Source organism: Balaenoptera physalus (assembly GCF_965194825.1).
Source record: "Balaenoptera physalus genome assembly, chromosome: 1".
Lineage (NCBI taxonomy): Eukaryota > Metazoa > Chordata > Mammalia > Artiodactyla > Balaenopteridae > Balaenoptera > Balaenoptera physalus.
Genome location: NC_138882.1, coordinates 107,827,117 through 107,846,183, shown reverse-complemented (window position 1 = coordinate 107,846,183; position 19,067 = coordinate 107,827,117). Strand labels below are relative to the sequence as shown.

At 43.8% G+C, this 19,067-nt stretch overlaps 2 protein-coding genes across 3 annotated transcripts in view; one reads left to right on the top strand and one right to left on the bottom strand.

The window, feature by feature from the left end:
• LOC309656428 (uncharacterized protein) overlaps window positions 1–19,067 on the bottom strand; it is a 467,714-nt gene that overhangs the window by 97,614 nt on the left and 351,033 nt on the right. The gene's annotated exons all lie outside the window — the stretch shown is intronic.
• Window positions 870–18,206, top strand: GPR88 (G protein-coupled receptor 88). The gene is made up of 2 exons (XM_082452594.1): window positions 870–7,519; window positions 7,875–18,206. Exon 2 carries the CDS (start codon window positions 7,944–7,946, stop codon window positions 9,090–9,092), a length of 1,149 nt encoding a protein of 382 aa, XP_082308720.1. The 5' UTR covers window positions 870–7,519; window positions 7,875–7,943; the 3' UTR covers window positions 9,093–18,206.

The following is a 19,067-nucleotide window of genomic DNA, read 5'->3' as shown; positions in this document are numbered from 1 at the left end:
CCTCAGTGGAGCCAGCTGTCTTAGTGTCATGGGACAACTTGGTTCGAGACATAGATCCGTCACTACATGTGTAAGTAAGTCATTCACTCTCTTTGGGTTTCAATTTTCTTTTTTGTTAAGTGAGGAGACTGGATGACATCAATGGTCCTTAACCCTTTTGAGATTACAGTCTCCTTTGAGCAGCTAATATAATTCTTCAATCTTTTCTCCAGAAAAATACACAAATACACACATACATTTTTGCACACAAATTTAGGGAGGGTGACAGTTCCCGTAACGAGCTTACAGGGACTTCCTATGGCAGTGACGCTCAAAGCGAGAGAAACGGCTCATCTAAACCATGTTTCATACCCCCTCCCATTCAGATCTGTTCCACTAAGGGGCACCCTCCACTCCCCGCCCGGTGCAGGGAATCATCTTTGTCACCGATAGGTGTGGCACACTTATAAGATGACCACTTCATGAAGCCGTTTGCATAAATTTAATCATTATGTGACTCCTCAGAGGTAGTTGACATGATCTTCAATTTACAAATGAGAAAACTGAGGTTTGTAAAGGTGAAATCACTTGCCTGAGGTCACATGCTAATAACAAACAGGCCTTGGATTTGACCCTGAGCTCTTAACCTCTCTGGCTGGATGATTCTTTGTCCCAGGGGTCTGTCCTGGGCCTTGGGAGATGTTTAGCAGCATCCCTGGCTCTATCCATTAGATGCCAATAACATTGCCCCACCCAAGTTGTGACAACCAAAAATGTCTCTAGACATTGCCAAATGTACCCTGGGGGGCAAACTAGCCCCCAGCTGAGAACCATGCTCCGCGGTACCCCCCGCCCCGATCACTTTACTATAGTGAGCTGACGTCACTGAGGAGGAAATAGAGAATCTCTCTGAGGGCAGGAGAAAAGTTGAGGACCATCATGACATGGTCTCACGTACCCCAGGTAAAGGGCTTCAGGATAGAACAAACTATAGGTCATTTTCAGCTTCATAATTCTCTAAATTCTTAATTTCTCAAAACTCGACCATTGAGCTTTGTGGTAACGGTAGAATGCTCGCATGCAGTTGAATTATTCCTAAGTTTGGCTGTGAAACATCAAAAGCTGTTGCTCTTTAAAAAATCTCTTCTACAGTCCAAACTGGCCCATACCAACACGACTCCCAGTTGTGTTACTTCTGAGAGACCAAGATCCGAGGAAGTACAGCTGGGATTTGAAATGGGATTTTAGACTGCCTCCGTGTTGTGCTTAGTGAGGCTGCTCGGTGGCTTGGCTGACAGCAGACGGGAAAGGCACAGGAAATGAGCACTTTGTCAGTGCTGCCACTTACCCCTTGATTTCGCAAAGCACTCGAGACAGTTGCTAGATCTTGTTTTGGTGGATTATGAAATTGAGTACTAGAAAATCCACACTGGATCCTGTCATGAGTGAGGTTATATGAGGAGGGGTTGTTAGGAACAAAAGTTCTATTTAAAGAAAATCTGGTGACATAAAGCATGAAGATATGGTTACATGAAGCTTTTAAAGTGTTTGAGAAAAATCACAATGCTTTGCAGCTTGACTGAGGCTGGTTGTATCTCTTGAGAAGCAAATTGAGATAGAAATTTTGATCCCACATATCAAAGGTTCCCAAGGGACCTATTCAGTCAACAAATGTTTAAGTATTTCCAATGTGTCAGGCACTCTGATCAAAAACAGAGCCTGGCCCTGGACTAGCTTACGGGTTGGAGAGGGAATAAACATAGCCGGGAAGCCTGGCTGCGGCTGGGATATACTCGGGTGCTTTGGGGGCACCCAGGCTGGACACTCGCTCGTGGAGATCAAGAAAGACTCCTTGCATGAGGTGAAGCCTGAGCTCATACCTGGAAGCTGAGTAGGACTTAGCTGGGCAAGAGTGGGGGCAGATTGTCGAGAGACAGCCATGGGGATAGCATGCACTGAACACATAGAGATGCCCGGCTGGGAAGGAGAGGAGAGGCTGGGCCACACTCAGGAAGGGCATGCCCGCAGCATGGTCGGAGCAGAGGTGAGTGAGGATGCGGTGGAGAGGTGAGGGTGTAAGAGGTCACGTGGGGATTGATGCGGGACCGTTTTAAGATTTCTGCAGACCTCAGCACTTTTGGAGGCCCCATCACACGTCATAGCAAACATGAAAATGTATCCTGATTCCGCCTTAAACTAATTTATGAATAACAATGAGTTGAATTGCAGTTGACTATTTAATAGCATGTCCCTTTCTATTTCGAAGTTTTCTTTTTGTTTTTCAGAGCCAGTAATTCTTTCTTTCAGATACCAAACCTTTTCAAAGGGTATTAAAAAGCTGGCATGAAAGTATAATTCAAAAAGAGACATGCACCCCTATGTTCATAGCAGCACTATTCACAATAGCCAAGACACAGAAGCAACCGAAATGTCCATCGACAGATGAATGGATAAAGAAGATGTGGTACATATACACAATCGAATACTACTCAGCCATAAAGAAGAATGAAATAATGCCATACACAGCAACATGATGGACCTAGAGATTATCATACTTAGTGAAGTAAGTCAGAAAGAGAAAGACAAATATCATATGATATCACCAATATGTGGAATCTAAAATACGACACAAATGAACCTAACTATGAAATAGAAACAGACTCACAGACATAGAGAACAGACTTGTGGTTGCCGTGGGGGGGTGGGGGGGGGAGGGATGGAATGGGAGATTGGGGTCAGCAGATGCAAATTACTGCATATAGAATGGATAAACAACAAGGTCCTACTATATAGCATAGGCAGCAGTATTCAATATCTTGAGATAAACCATAATGGAAAAGAACATAAAAAAGAATGTATGTATAGCCAAATAAACTTTGCTGTACAGCAGAAATTAATACAACATTGTAAATCAACTGTACTTCAATAAAAAATAAAATAAAATAAAAATGAAAAAATAAAAAGCTGGTATGCTCTAGGCACTGTGTTTATAGGGCCCTAATCATAATGTCTTGTTTTAAACTTGCAGGTTTAAACCTGCGTAAAACTGATAACTGCCCCCCTCCACTGTCCAGTGTTCATTCTCTCGGTTCTCCTGCCCCTCCCCAGTTTTAGTAGGGCATGTGAGCTAGAGTGGTCCCAGCTTCTCTTGCAGCAAGGACAGCCATGTGACTGCTGGGGTTTTGGCCACTGGGTTGTGTGCAAAAGTGATTAGTGGAATTTTCAGTTCACATCCTTAAGTAGAAAGCTGGCTACCCCACTTTCTTTTTATCCAATCCCTGCCAGCTGGAATGTGGACATGGTAGCAGGGAAACAATGTCAGCCATGTAGACAAGGATAACATCCCAGGGCACTGGCTCTTGAACTGTAGCACGCATCAGAGTTACCTGGAGGGCTCGTTAAAACACAGATCACTGGGCCCCATCACCAGGAATTATGATTCAGGAGGTCTGAATCATTTCTAACAAGTTTCCAAGTGATGCAGTTGCTGCTGGCCAGGGACCATCCTGCATAAATTGAATACTATCATCACCCTAAGGGGTGGTGGAGCACTAAGAAGATACCTGGGTTTCTCAGTGGCCCTGGGGGGTTGATCTGTCTTCCATCTGGACTGCTCATTATTTTTTAAAACCTCTATAGTTTTGGGTCTCCTTGTTACATTAGCTTAATCTATATCAGCTAATCCACGTTAAGAATATTAAACTTCACCAAAGGAGGCGGTATAGTGTAGTGGTTGAGTATGGGGTAGTGGGTTTGAATCTTAGTTATGTCACTTCCTAGCTGAACTTGGGCAAGTTATTTAACCTCTTTGTGACTCTGTTTTCTCATCTATTAAATGGATTTAAGGGGACAAGTTTCCCTAAACCTTACATCCCCTTTCTAGACCATGTTCGTTACCAGGACCCCAGAATTCTGTGCCTGGTCGCCAGGAACGCACTTCCATGAGCTGTGTGGACCTCCTCTCTGGCTTTGCCCTTCTGATGACTGACTATGCCTTCCAGGTACCACCCTAGGTCTGAGATGCTGCCAAGGAGTGGCTGTGTGACAAGGATGTGAATGAAACTCAGATGGGCAGGCTGGCGTGTCCTATGTTAAAATAAGGCCCCTCTGGCATGTGATGGTCGAACAGAGAGTGGGGAAAAACTGGGGCAAACTGTGGGCCAGAGGCAAACTCTCTGAGTTGTCACATTCCAGTGGCATGAAACAATTTATAAATCCGAGAATTCTAAATTTGAGCCTGGCTTCCTAGCATATTTGTCAAGATAGGAGAATAGAACATGTTTTATTTAACAGTTTGATAGCTTGATTTATAATTTTAAAATATTTAGACATGTGGCCTATGGACTTGTATCTGGACTTCTGCCCTGGCCTGCAAATTTAGGCCCTAGCCTGGCTACCTTGTAGGTCTGGCACGAGGACTAAATAAAATAAGAGATGAAAAATACTCAAAACAATGCTTGGTACATACGGTATGTGTACATCATTAGCAATGATGATATTTATGATTCTCCTGAGGGCAACAGGTGACCTACTGAAAGGTTTTAAGCAGAATGTGACATTTGCTTACTAGTTTTCCTACAAATATTGATTAAGGGTCTACTATGTGCCTGGTGCTGTTCTGGGAGCTGCCAATAATAGTAGTGAACAAAGTAAAACCTCCTTTTTCCAAGGAATGTATATTAGAGTGGAGGGTAGGAAACAGATAAAAATAAATATATTTAATATGTCAAGTGATGTCTTTTGGTTTTGGAAAGATCATATTGTCTGGAGGAAGGTAAGATTGCACATAGAGTTAGGAGCTTGTTGGGATAATTCAAAGAAGAGATGATGGTTGTCTGATGCCAGGTAGTGGCAAAGTGAATAGAGATCAGTGAAAAGATAAAAAAAAATTAATATGGTAGAGTGATGACACTTGGTGATTGATGGATATCAGGAGTAAGAGAGAAAATAAGGAATCAAGGGTGATAGCTAGGATTCTGACTTAGGCACCAGGATACTGGTGATACTGGTCACTGAGAACACAGGAGAAGGAGGAACTGATTTGGAAAGAAGAGGAAGGGATCAGTTTTGGACATCTGGGGTTTGAGATACCCATAGAATAGCCATGTGGAGGTGTCCAGTAGGCAGTTTTATATATGGGCAGACCTTTGGTCAGTTGCAAAGTGTCTCAGTGGTGAGAGCCAAAAGCAGTGTGGGGTGGGCATCCAATGTGAGAAAAGGAAATAGAAACAGAAAGAGAGCACTTTTGCCAGGGAAGGGAGTGAGCTGTGTAGGCACCTTGAGAAGGAGGTGAAGTGCAGGGAAACTTTATCGGATTGCCGTGAAATCAGCATTTTTGTAAGGCCAATGGAAAGCAAGCAGTGGAGAGCAGAGAGATTGGACAAGCATCAGAGGGCATAGTTCACAGAGCAAGTTCCTGCCGGGGTAGGAGGAAAGAGATGCTAATGAAAACTATTTACTGTCTCACCATGGAAAGAAATGAAATCATTTATACACGCATCCATTCGTTGATTCACTAAGTATATTAATTATAATTGAGTACTGTTTTGATGCTGGGAATAAGATAGAAAAAATTCCCACCCTATATTATGTAAATTCAGTAGCTTAAAACAAAAACAAACCCCCAAACAAACAAAAATTTGTCCCTTTCCAGGCCAGGGCTAAAGAAGGGAGGGTCTTGGCAGAAGTGTGTGACTGCAAGCCACCGGAGTCCCCCAGCAGGGACTTCGCTCATTCCACGTAAGGCAGCAGCTGGGACAAAGGACCTGGAACTTGAATCCTCCCCCGTCACGTGAGAGGAAATTTTTATTTCAACAAGTTTTAACTATAAATGATTAGAGGGATCTCTGGCAGGCTTGCTGTGCTTGATGTACTCAAAGCCTTAAGACAAATAACAACAGATAAAAGACACTGGCAAAAAATCCCCCAACTCAACTATTAGATACCACTTAAGTGGACCAAATCCATCAAGTCCTACTTAGCCCTCCCTCCTTAGAGTTGTCATTAACTAACACTGTCTTTGAAAGAGAGAGAGGGAAGCAGAGAGCAGAGGAGGTGCACTTTGTGCTTCATCCTGAATAGGCACCCTTAGGGACAGACTGGAAAAAAACTGCTGCCATGTGACCTGAGACTGACTACATTACACGTTAGACAGAGTAGGTATATTTCAGGTGTCAGACTAGGGTGGAGAAATGTCAAATTTATGCATGAGGATTCATAGAAAGTTCGAACAGAAAGGGCCTTGGAAGTCACTGAGTGAAACTTCTTATTTGACAAGAATGAAGACAATCCACCACAAGGCCATTTATTTGGTGGACACCCAGCTTAGAACCCGGGTGACCTGAAACCCCACCTAGCATTTTTTTCTATTATGCCATATTACCATATTCTATATTGAGTTAAATTTTCAAATAAATGATTTTCCCGGTGAAAAATGATTTGTGGGAGGTGATGACTTTTATGAAAAATTTCCCATGAGGAAGATTCCAGCATCAGACTGCAAATCTCCATCTAAGACAGACCACAAGATTAAAAGTTCTGCAGTAAAGAGACAACTTTGTCCCTTAAACTGTGGATCATTCAGGGCCCTTGCTTTCCCCCAGATACCCACTTGTATGTAAACTTCCGGCCATTTCATTTTTACCCTCTATTTCATTACTGAAACAGAAGCCACACTCTAGAAAGGAGTTTGGTGATGAGAAAAAAACTGAAATTACGATTGAAATGAAGACTTGGGGATTTTGTGTGGCTAATGAGCCACGTCCCACCTTACCAAAGAAAAAGTGAATTTCAATTAGAATATAAGTTCTCCCTGAAAATGTGGGATGGAAGAGATCAGTCCTAGGTATTAGGAGTATATTTCTCTCTCAGAAAAACTCACCCCCAGGATGCATCAGACTGGGATGAAATACATTGGGGGTATATTAAATTTTATTCTAGCATTGATGGAAGGAAAAAAAAAAAGAAGAAAAGAAAAATGAAGCAAAGTGAAAAATAGGGCGATTGAGAGACTGAGAAAAAACAGAGAAACTTGTTTAATGACAGGACTTTCTGAGCAAGATATTTTTCTTCCCTTTCACAAGTTAGAAGCTATTGAATAATTCATGCAAGTGTGGAAAGGCTGCCTTTTCCCTGCGTGATGTATAATTGAGCAGGGAGAGAGCTTCGAGTGGGTTCCCCTCATCAGCCACCACTCTTGCTCCTGAGCACGGGGTGCTTGCTCTCCTCTTGAGCTGAGCTTCTGCTTTTGCAGCCAAGCATCCTTGCTGCTGCCGCCTGACTACCTGCCCACCTGCCTGGGCTTGCAGCCTGCCACTTCCCTTTCTCCAGCCCTGCTGCCAGCTGAGAAGTCTCCCTGCGGCTGCTGGTTTCTGCCTAGGGCCATGTGTGTGGATGCCGCGTTGGAGAAGGAGGTACTTGCTCCTGGCACTGATCCCAGATGAGTTCCTTCTATTGATTTCGGGACCACGGATGCTGCTGCTGAGGAGGTATTTCCTGGCATCCCTCCCTCTGCTACTGCCAGCTAAGGACCAGCCCCAAAGTAAGATACCCCCAACCCCTTTCCCCTGGTATTTTTCCCAGGTGGGATATCTCTGCTTTTTCCTGGAAACTAGGGGCTCCATCTGCCATTCCCGTGTGTGTGTCTATGTGTGTGTTTTGGGGGGAGAAGGGGAAACTGTTCTCTGTATTGCTCTGTCCTAGGGCTTCCCTGGTGCTTGCTGAATGTAAAGAGGCCCTTCGCCTGGCACTAGAGACATTTCCCAGGCAGGCACCTGTCGTTTGCCACCCCCGTTCTCCTAGAGCTCCGTCTCTACCCCTCCCCCAGCCCATTATTCTGCTTCAGCCTTTTGTGTCGGTGGCAGAGGGCTGAAGGGATGTCTCTGCCCTCTCTGCAGGCGGGTGTCAGGATGGGCCGCGCTGCGAGAAGCCGACGCTAGCCAGAGAGGTGTGAAGAGTTGGCCAGAATGACCAACTCTTCCACGTCCACTTCCTCCGCCACCGGGGGATCGCTGTTGCTGCTCTGCGAGGAAGAGGAGTCGTGGGCGGGCCGGCGCATCCCCGTGTCCCTCCTGTACTCAGGCCTGGCCATCGGGGGCACGCTGGCCAACGGCATGGTCATCTATCTCGTGTCGTCCTTCCGAAAGCTGCAGACGACCAGCAACGCCTTCATCGTGAACGGCTGCGCCGCCGACCTCAGCGTCTGCGCCCTCTGGATGCCGCAGGAGGCGGTGCTCGGGCTCCTGCCCGCGGGCTCCGCGGAGCCCCCCGGGGACTGGGACGGCGCCGGGGGGAGCTACCGCCTGCTGCGGGGCGGGCTGCTGGGCCTCGGGCTCACCGTGTCCCTCTTGTCCCACTGCCTGGTGGCCCTGAACCGCTACCTGCTCATCACCCGGGCGCCCGCCACCTACCAGGCGCTGTACCAGCGGCGCCACACGGCCGGCATGCTGGCGCTGTCCTGGGCACTCGCCCTGGGCCTCGTGCTGCTGCTCCCGCCCTGGGCGCCGCGTCCCGGCGCCGCGACCCCGCGCGTCCACTACCCGGCGCTGCTGGCCGCCGCGGCGCTGCTGGCGCAGACGGCGCTGCTGCTGCACTGCTACCTGGGCATCGTGCGCCGCGTGCGCGTCAGCGTCAAGCGGGTCAGCGTCCTCAACTTCCACCTGCTACACCAGCTGCCCGGCTGCGCCGCCGCCGCCGCCTTCCCGGGCGCCCCTCACGCGCCAGGCCCGGCTGGTGCCGCGCACCCGGCTCAGGCCCAGCCCCTGCCCCCAGCGCTGCACCCGCGGCGGGCGCAGCGGCGTCTCAGCGGCCTGTCGGTGCTGCTGCTCTGCTGCGTCTTCTTGCTGGCCACGCAGCCGCTGGTGTGGGTGAGCCTGGCCAGCGGCTTCTCGCTGCCCGTGCCCTGGGGTGTGCAGGCGGCCAGCTGGCTCCTGTGCTGCGCTCTGTCCGCGCTCAACCCGCTGCTCTACACGTGGAGGAACGAGGAGTTCCGCCGCTCCGTGCGCTCCGTCCTGCCCGGCATCGGCGACGCGGCGGCCGCTGCCGCCGCCGCCACGGCTGTGCCTGCGGTGTCCCAGGCGCAGCTGGGCACTCGCGCCGCAGGCCAGCACTGGTGACCCGGGCAGGGCGGGCGGGAAGCGGAGATTCCCAGCTTCCATCGCCCTTGGGCACCACCGCCTCGTGATCTTGGAAAGCATCCCCGGCCTGAACGAAGACTCCTGCGGGTGAAGCTCAATAATATATCGGTGCGAAGATTTCGCCTTCGACCCCAGTGGGATACCTGAACCGAGGTTTCCGTATACAGGGGGTCCGCGAAGTCATTTTCGACGGCCACCTGATTTTTACCCTTTGTTCTCGTGTTTTGGAGAAATCCTAAAGTCAAAACACCGGGAAACTTCAGCAACTTGCACACTGACATTTTGAAAGAACCGGTTAATTTCTTTCAACACTGTTTTGGAAAAACAGCTTCGATAACATAATTACCATTCCCACCTTCATCATCTTATAATATATATGAAGCGCCTTGAGTGTGCATGAGCCAAAGGAAATAATATTGAAGGAAATAATATTTATGAAGCATTTTAGAAAGTAACCTACCTTCGATGATGCTTCTGCTATAATTTAGCCTTTGTATATTAACCTGAAGAATGAAGCCACAGATGTGCACACCAGTATGAGTTGCCATTAAGACCTTAAGCCCTTTATTTTTAAAAGGGTTTTTATAAAGTAAAATCATTCCCCAATGAGATAGAATCTTAGCCAGTGAGGGGGAAAACCCCCATATTTATTATTTTACACCCCCCCCCCCCTTTGCACTTCTAAGACTGAAAATCGGCATTGAGTGTTTAAGCGACAGATTTCCATTGTGTTGATTGATGGTCTGAGCCAGCTATGGGATTTTTGGAAAACATAAGGGGGCTATCTATTTTAGGTACCACTTTCAGGTTTTCTATAGCATGCACATTAGTTGCTACCCTCATTTTGTCATCAATTTAACCTGCCTTATGAGTGTGATTGCAGCTGTGAACATTCTGTACTCTAATGGTTGCTAAGGAGAATAAGTCCTGTTTTCTCTTTAACATTTAAAATATCTCAATGCACATGATATAATTAAACACTAATAATACCATGACTGCATAGCTAATATTAACCTCTATTGCATGCTCTCCTAGATGCTAGAACTTATTGGGCATGTGGTACTAAAGCAATACCCATTTGACAAGGACATTTTACTTCTTCCACACACCAGAAGAAGTGGCCATCAATTATTTGAAAAGAGACACAGAGACACCTCTGGCTACCTAGAGTTCTTCTTATCTTGACCCAATTTATGAGAAGACTCCCAGGTGGGACTTTATCTTGCAAATGAACCATGGTCAAGATGGATCAATAATATGATTTGGCTCTGCAAAGCCACCTGTGCTCTTTTTAGGGTTTAGACAAGTCACACATTAGAAAGTAACAGTGTTTTTTATGTATTACCATGACACTTACCATTAATATCATATCTGTTAAAGAAGGTGTAATAAACTCAGTTATATAAAATGAACAGTTCAAATGGGAATCTGTTCTAAAACATATGATTTGAGGCTTGCCATTTTCATCTCTGGTTTACTAAATTTATTTAGAAATATTTGAAATGCAAAATTGTGTGAAATCACTTTAGAAAATAAAAATGAGAGTAAAGTAATAAGATACTCAGCTACCAGCAATTCTGACTGTTCACTACATCAAATCTGGGGCTGAACAGCCTCAATTAACTGTGTAATTCAGGAACCAAAACAGCTTGCTTTGTTGGCCTCCTGGACATTTGTAAGCCAGGATAGTGGGAACACTTGTGCGTTTGAATAATTATGGGAGTTGCAGGAAACTTTGACATGTTTGTAGAAAAACAAAACAAAACAAATGTGTTTATTACCAATAATAGATCAGCAGTCATTTTATTAATCTATCCCCTTTGTGCATGCACCATTTCTCTCTTACTAAGGTTTCATCTGTTCCCATTTTTCTTGATTCAAATATTTAATTAAAGTTCAGACAACTATTCCTCCGAGTTTTTTTCTTCGGTCTCTGATCTTCTTGCATACCTCCTCGAGAACGCTGAAGCAGATGACACTGTATCCTGAAGCATTGATGATGAAAGTAATTTCTTTGTTCTGGCTTTATTTAATTTTACTTTTAGTTTCTAAAATTATTTCTACCTTTTATAACTAAATAGGATCCATATGCCAGCATTGAAAAGAAATAAGTGTAATTTCCTTTTTGTAAGTATAACTGATTTGGGGAATAGGCTGCAACAACAGAGAGCTGAATTTTTTTTGGGTGGGGCTGGGGGACGCTTGTCTAAATCTCTGTCAAAAAGATCTTCTTTTAATTAGGCCTTTATCCATGTTTCTCACTGTGGGTGCTACTAACGATTTTCCCCGCTATTCCTATAAACGGCTGCAAAGTCTATAAACTTAGCTTTTCAAGTATCTGATACATTGCAGTGCTTCTGGCTAACACTGAGAACATCTTATGCTAGTTCAGTGCCATGTGGGAGAACTACTTCAGGTTGTATTTACTGGTAATTAACTCCACAGGACTGATTCACTTTTAATTTCGAAGTAGCAATGATGTGTCTAAAAATGCCTTACTCGGGCAATAGCTGGGAGTTGGAGTTACTGCTTTTACAGATTAAGTTAATGAAGATTGTGTTCCTGTTTAAATGAAACTACACATTATCCACTCAGGAATGAAAATTCCTAATTGCTGTTTTGGGCTGCCCTACTTTGCCTTTTCTACTTTTTTTCTTTAGGTATATGCCTGTTAAGACATTTAGCACACTCTCCCCCTGCACCATACTTGGACTTTTTTTTTTTTTTTAACATCTTAATTGGAGTATAATTGCTTTACAATGGTGTGTTGGTTTCTGCTTTATAACAAAGTGAATCAGTTATACATATACATATGTTCCCATATCTCTTCCCTCTTGCATCTCCCTCCCTCCCACACTCCCTATCCCACCCCTCTAGGTGGTCACAAAGCACCGAGCTGATCTCCCTGTGCTATGCGGTTGCTTCCCACTAGCTATCTATTTTACGTTTCATCCTTGTACTTTAATGGCTAAATTCTAGGATGTAATAGGTATTACTTGTAGCACTTTCCTTCTTCCAAAATGAAATATGTGCTTAAACAATAATTCTGTTTTGTACAGAGGTACAGAAGCATTCACAGGTTCGTTTGTTTTGTTTTGTTTTTTAAATACTATAGGGTTTTGACTCTCTAATAGAGAAAGCCCTTGAAAAGATCTGCTTACCAAGGAAATGTTGGTCTGCCCTGGCCTCCTGGTTTAATGGAACTCTGTTATTCTGATGACAACTGTATTGGCCAACTTCCTTGTTTCACGTGTGACCTCTTATTCCATTCTTCCAGGTACTCAGACACTGCTCGTCTGGGTCTTTGGCAGTCCTAGGGGCTGACCTGACAAAGGGCATCAGTAGCATAAATTTAAATTCAAGAACGTTGAGGAAAATTAGAGACGTTCCTCACTTTTAAAGCGCTGCCCTTATTGTTTGTGGGGCATGGGGGCAAGAATGGATCTCCGGAAGAGAGCTCTTGGTCTGCAGAAACAACGCCTTTCCTTCTGCCTCTCCTCTCGCAGTCAGCGTGCTGAGGGGCCTCCACATGTGTGCGTGGACTCAGCCCACAGGTCCAAGCTCTGCCCCCATCCACCTCTCAACCAGCCACCTTGCCAGCAGGTAGTGGTGCACATACAGGGTAGAGCATGTCCTGGTAGTGACCTCAAGACATTTAGGCAGGGAATTCCGGGGCCCCAGGAACCAGGCCTGTTGAAGGAGGCACAGGCTTTGGATTTGCACATCTCCTTGGGACCCCTTTCCGTGTGGGAAGGGGAGACGCCGGAGGCAGGTGGGAGCAAGCCCTTTAAAGCATGAGACCCAGCTTGGGACCCCAGTATCTCCAACCTAAGGGCAATGCTGCTTTCACATGGGTCCTCCTTGGATATCCTTTCCTAACTCTTCCCACCTGCAGGGACTCCTTAAATAGGCGCCACACATAGAGTTTCCCCAGATGCTTAATCACATCAGGCCTAGTGCTATAGGTAAGGAGGATAGCGGGGAGGGAGTGGGAAGGTTGTAGATGAAAGAAGGGATGTCAGATGTCGAAGGTTATTGAAGGGGAACAATGGGTACATGGGATGTATTGCATAGTTCACTTGTACGTATCTTTGAAATTTTTTGTAATGAAAAGTTAAAAAAAGTGAAGTCAAACTTGGAAAAAAAAAAAAAGAAGGAAGGGAGGTGAGAAGGAAGGAAAGAAAGAAGGAAGGGAAAAAGTAAAGGAGAAAATGTAATTAATGTGCCTAAGGTCATGTGGCAACCTAAATGGTGGCGCTGGGATTCAAACCTTTGTCTGACTCCAGAGCATGAGATGGTAACTACTGTACTGTAGGACAAAATCAGAGTTTTTAGTTAAGTGTGGAATTCCCTCCATGACTACGGGACCGTTCCCTAATTTCCCCAATCTCTCTCTCCCCTACTTGCATCCTTCACTATAGCCTAGTTGGTCTCTACACTGCCTTCTAAACGTGGCCCATGTTCTGTGTCTGTAACTTGTTCATTCAAGGACCTTCCTGGAGTCCCCTCGTGTCTCATCACTTACCCAACCCTCATCCTTCCTTCCAGGAAGGCTCACTTTGTTTCTCCCCCGCTCATCAGAGCTCCCCCAGCCATAAGCTCTGCCCCAACAGAACTCCTGCACTTCTTTGATTGTACCACATATTCCCTTGTATTCCCTCTGTTTTACTGTGTGTGGCATCTTCAAAACTAGATGGGAAAGATTTTTTTGGTTTATTTTTCATTTCTTTATTTTTGTAGAGCAAATACTGCCTTTTATCTTTTAGTAACCAGTTACCTGAAATATACTAAATAATTAATATATGTTTATAGTTGAAGACAGTAATTTTGAGAGAAAAAAGATTTGATCCTTTCCTTGCACATATATTTTCCTCTTAATGGAACAGACTGAGAATAAATCCTATCTCCCAACTCATATCTTGCCAAAGGATATCCCAGAGTAATAATGTATGGGATTATGAGCCATGTGTATAAATCACATGCTGTCATTTGGGGGAGATTTATATTCCTGTTATCCAAGCTCTGTTCACACTGACAAAAGCAGCAATAAGTTTCAGTCCTAATTACTACTTTAAATTCAAGGTCAAATTACTGAACATATATTCAGTAATTACATATATACTTTTTTGCTCACGGTCTTGCATAGTAAAGCTGTGTGTTTTTGATTTCTAAAACCCTTAAACATTGCTAATCAATGGTCATGCAATTTTGCTAAAATCCTGGGAGGAACAACTGTGGGAATGTCTTTACTTCTTGTCAGTTCACTGGATGGTAGCCCTGAAGATCAGCTAGCTAGCCCAGCCTCCTGTTATTTTTATTCAACAGAAAGTGCTTTAGTTTTTAATCTTTCCTGGTATAAATTAGGCTCACTTCCCATTTTTCTATTCTCATGTAGTAGATAAGTACGTAGCCTCCTTTGTATAGTAATGCTATAGTGGATACTCTGCTTTTAGCCAAATGAAAGTTCTATGAAATGTTGGCATGGTTGAATTCTGATATTACTACAAAAAAATCTGCCCCTATGAAAGTTTTATTTCTTGAAAATAAAGTGTGTTTTTCTATGTGCAGATTAATGTCTGTTTTCATAGCAAATTTGTAAAATATAGAAACGTAGAAGAAATTATATCACTCATTACCACTCTTAGCATTTTACTGTACTCATCTACTTTTAAAAATCTCTTTTCCTATGTATATTTGATTGTACATAATTATAGCCAGAAAGTATATATTGACATACATTTATATGTATGTGTATTTATACATCACCTATGTTTTTAATTTTTTAATTTTTTTAACATCTTTATTGGAGTATAATTGCTTTACATTGTTGTGTTAGTTGCTTGTATAACAAAGTGAATCAGCTATACGTATACATATATCCTCATATCCCCTCCCTCTTGTATCTCCCTCCCACCCCTCTAGGTGGTCACAAAGCACCGAGCTGATCTCCCTGTGCTATGCAGCTGCTTCCCACTAGCTATCTATTTGACATTTGGTAGTGTATATATGTCAATGCCAATCTCTGACTTCGTCTCAGCTTACCCTTCCCCCTCCCCATGTCCTCAAGTCCATTCTCTATGTCTATGTATTTATTCCTGTCCTGCCCCTAGGTTCTTCAGAACCATTTTTTTTTTTTTAGATTCCATATATATGTGTTAGCATACGGTATTTGTTTTTCTCTTTCTGACTTACTTCACTCTGTATGACGGACTCTAGGTCCATCCACCTCACTACAAATAACTCAATTTCGTTTCTTTTTATGGCTGAGTAATATTCCATTGTATATATGTGCCACACCTTCTTTATCCACTCATCTGTCGATGGACACTTAGGTTGCTTCCATGTCCTGGCTATTGTAAATAGTACACTCATCTATATTTAAAAAGTGTAAGCAAAAGAAAGATGTTATAAAGAGGGGCCTAGGGTTTGGAACAGTTAAGATATGTTCAACTACAAGTAATAGACTACCTAACTAAAAATGCTTAAACAATGATGACGCTTCATCCTCACACAATTGAGAAGTCTGTAGGTAGTTTCCAGAATTTGTTCAGTAGCATCTTGATGTCATCAAGTGCCCAGGTTCTTTGCATCCTTCTGCTTCATCAGCCTCAGTGTTGTTGGGTGATGGTTCCAAGATGGCTGCTGTAATCACACGACAGCACCCAAAGCAGAAGAGAGGGAAACAGCTTCTGCTTGCTTGCCTCTCTTTTTCATGAGACAGGAAAGTCTAAGAGCTCCCCTAAAGATGTCTCCCATCTCATAGGTCAGAAGTAGGTCACATAGCTACCCCTAAAGGAAGCTGAGCTGTGAACATCTGGCATTAAAAAAATCTTATCATGAGAAATCTATCCAGTGCTTGTCAATGCACAGGATTCCATTGTTTGCCATTTGTGCTGCTCTCTACTTACTCGTGGATTTTATCTCTTTTTCAGAACTTACACCTGGACTGCAGGTTAAAATGAGTAGGTCCTTGTGCAATTTCTAGTGTCTGGAAGTCATTTATTGCTAAGTCTGTTGCACTGAAATAGGATCTTCTCTGACCCCCTATTACTTAGCTTCTTGACAGTGAAGAGATGGAGCATGTAAAAATCTACAACCTACCAGGTCTCCTTCTGTTTCTGTCCCTCTCATAGTTGCTCTCTGGCTGGTTGTAGAAAGAGAACTCCTGCTGGGGGTGGAGCAGGCAGAGGTGAGAGCAGCCCTCAGTCTTCCTTGAACATCAGCACTCATGTGGTAGGACTATTTCCACATTATGGTCAGGACATACCGAGGTCTGGAGGTGGCCAGGAAATAGTGCCTCTCTTCACTCACTGAGTTTTGGACCATGTGATACATAAGAACATAAAGTGTGCAAATGGTGAACCACAATATCACTTCTATATGGATAAAGGCTAAGTTAGAGGATGTAACTTAATGTGAGGGCCGAGATGGGCTTACTACCGCCCGCCCTTCCAGTCTAGTCCTTGGAATAAGCAGGTCAACTGGCTCTCGCTAGTCCAAGTGGAGAGGAAGGAGAAAGATACCACATCTCTTGGGCTCAAGACCTTGTTAGATTAGTTCCACTCTGATGAGAAACTTGGCTAGTGGATGTTGCCTATCCACTAGGTAACTCACTTCACCTCCAAGAGGTAGACTAAAAGATGGGACAATACTAGCAAAAGTGACTTCTCTGGAGACAGACAAATGAGAAAAAGGCATTCTCCTCTAAAAGTGTAGACATGTGATATTGAACCAGGGTGCAGTCAGGAGGAACAGGCAGGCTTCCGGTAGAGTTGCTCAGATAAGCTACTTTTCTATCCAGTTTTATTTATTAGAGGAAATGCCTCCCAGTTTCTGGGAATAGGTAAACTGCCAGTTGTATCAGGAAGTGTTTACCAGGTATAATTTAAACTAGCCCCTAAATGCAAACTTAAGCTGTAAACCAGAGTAGTATCCAGATCTGGAAAGAATAATTTTTGCCATATTCTGAAGTACAATTGAAGGAGATGCTCAGCTTGGAGAAGACTATATAGAAAAATAAGATGCTTGCAAATGTCTGAAAGGCTGTCAAGCAAAATAATAAAGCCAGATCTCATTTATTGGTAACATACTATGTGTCAGACGCTGTGCCATGCACTTTATGTATACTACCTTCTCTGATTTTCACAACTCTGTAAGGCAGGTACGATGACTCCAGTATTATAGTTGAAAATTTTGATTCTTCGAGCGTTAGGCTTGCCTAAGTTTACGCAGATGGCAAGGGAAACAGCTGACAGTTGAACTCAAGTCCAGCTGATTCTAAAGCCTGGCCTTGTAAACAAACACAGCACCCAACCGTAGAGGAAGGAGAAAACAGGTTAGGGGTGTGGTTCTAGAGGGAAAATCTGGCTCAGTGGGTGGGAGATAGATTTCAGCTTATTATGAGAAAGAACTTTGTCTTAATAGGTGCTTAAAATAGAATGGGCTGTCTCAGGAAATTGTGACTTTCCTAACACTTGAGGAATTCAAGTAGGGTGTGGAGGACTAGCTCTGGAAAGAATGTCTGTACTGTGTGGGAAGTTTTATCAGAGCAACTCTGAGATGCCTTGAAATCAAATTTCTAAGATTATATAATAACTCTTCTTCTGCTTGGAGGTGACAAAATCTTTCTTGCTCTGGGCTTATAACATTTTAAATAATTAGTGAGAAGGACTGCCTTTGCCAAAAAGCTTACCCACACCAGCTAACAGAGAAGCAAGCCTAGGTGACCAGGGGTGTCCCTCCTTGGGCACAGGGACATGAATTTACAACATTCTTTGCATCTATGCAACAATATGCAACAAAGACATTCTTGGTGTCTTTGCCTTGTTTCTGATGCTATTTTTTTTTTTTTAAACAGGAGAAGATCAAAGTTTAATAACATGTATACATACATGGGAGAGACCTAGGAAAACTGAGTAACCTGTCAAAATGGCTGAAGCCCTTACCTTAAATACCATCCTCAGCTAAAGAAAAAAGGAAGTCAAGGATGAGGAGAGTCAGTTAAGAGAGGTTGCATGAAAAGCACAGTAAACAAGGATGATTTTGTTACAGATTTAAGTCTTTGCCCATTCCGTTGATAAGTTTCTGGAGATTTGGTCATCCTCCGATTCCAGAGTCAGAGAGGGAGATGCCCTTACAAACGGAGATTTTCCTTACAAATATAATGTTTCTTAAAAAAGTGCAAGTCCTACTTGGTTTTTTTTTAGTCTCACTTTATTTATTTATTTATTTAATTTTTGCATTTTATTTTATTTTTTTATACAGCAGGTTCTTATTATTCATCCATTTTATAAACATCAGTGTATACATGTCAATCCCAATCTCCCAATTCATCACACCACCACCAACACCCCCTGCCACTTTCCCCCCTTGGTGTCCATATGTTTGTTCTCTACATCTGTGTCTCAATTTCTGCCCTGCAAACCGGTTCATCTGTACCATTTTTCTAGGTTCCACATATATGCATTAATATGTGATATTCATTTTTCTGTTTCTGACTTACTTCACTCTGTATGACAGTCTCTAGATCCATCCACGTCCCTACAAATGACCCAGTTTCGTTCCTTTTTATGGCTGAGTAATATTCCATTGTATATATGTACCACATCTTCTTTATCCATTCGTCTGTTGATGGGCATTTAGGTTGCTTCCATGACCTGGCTATTGCAAATAGTGCTGCAATGAACATTGGGGTGCACGTGTCTTTTTGAATTATGGTTTTCTCTGGGTATGCGCCCAGTACTGGGATTGCTGGGTCATGTGGTAGTTCTATTTTTAGTTTTTTAAGGAACCTCCATACTGTTCTCCATAGTGGCTGTATCAATTTACATTCCCACCAACAGTGCAAGAGGGTTCCCTTTTCTCCACACCCCCTCCAGCACTTATTGTTTGTAGATTTTGTGATGATGCCCATTCTAACTGCTGTGAGGTGATACCTCATTGTAGTTTTGATTT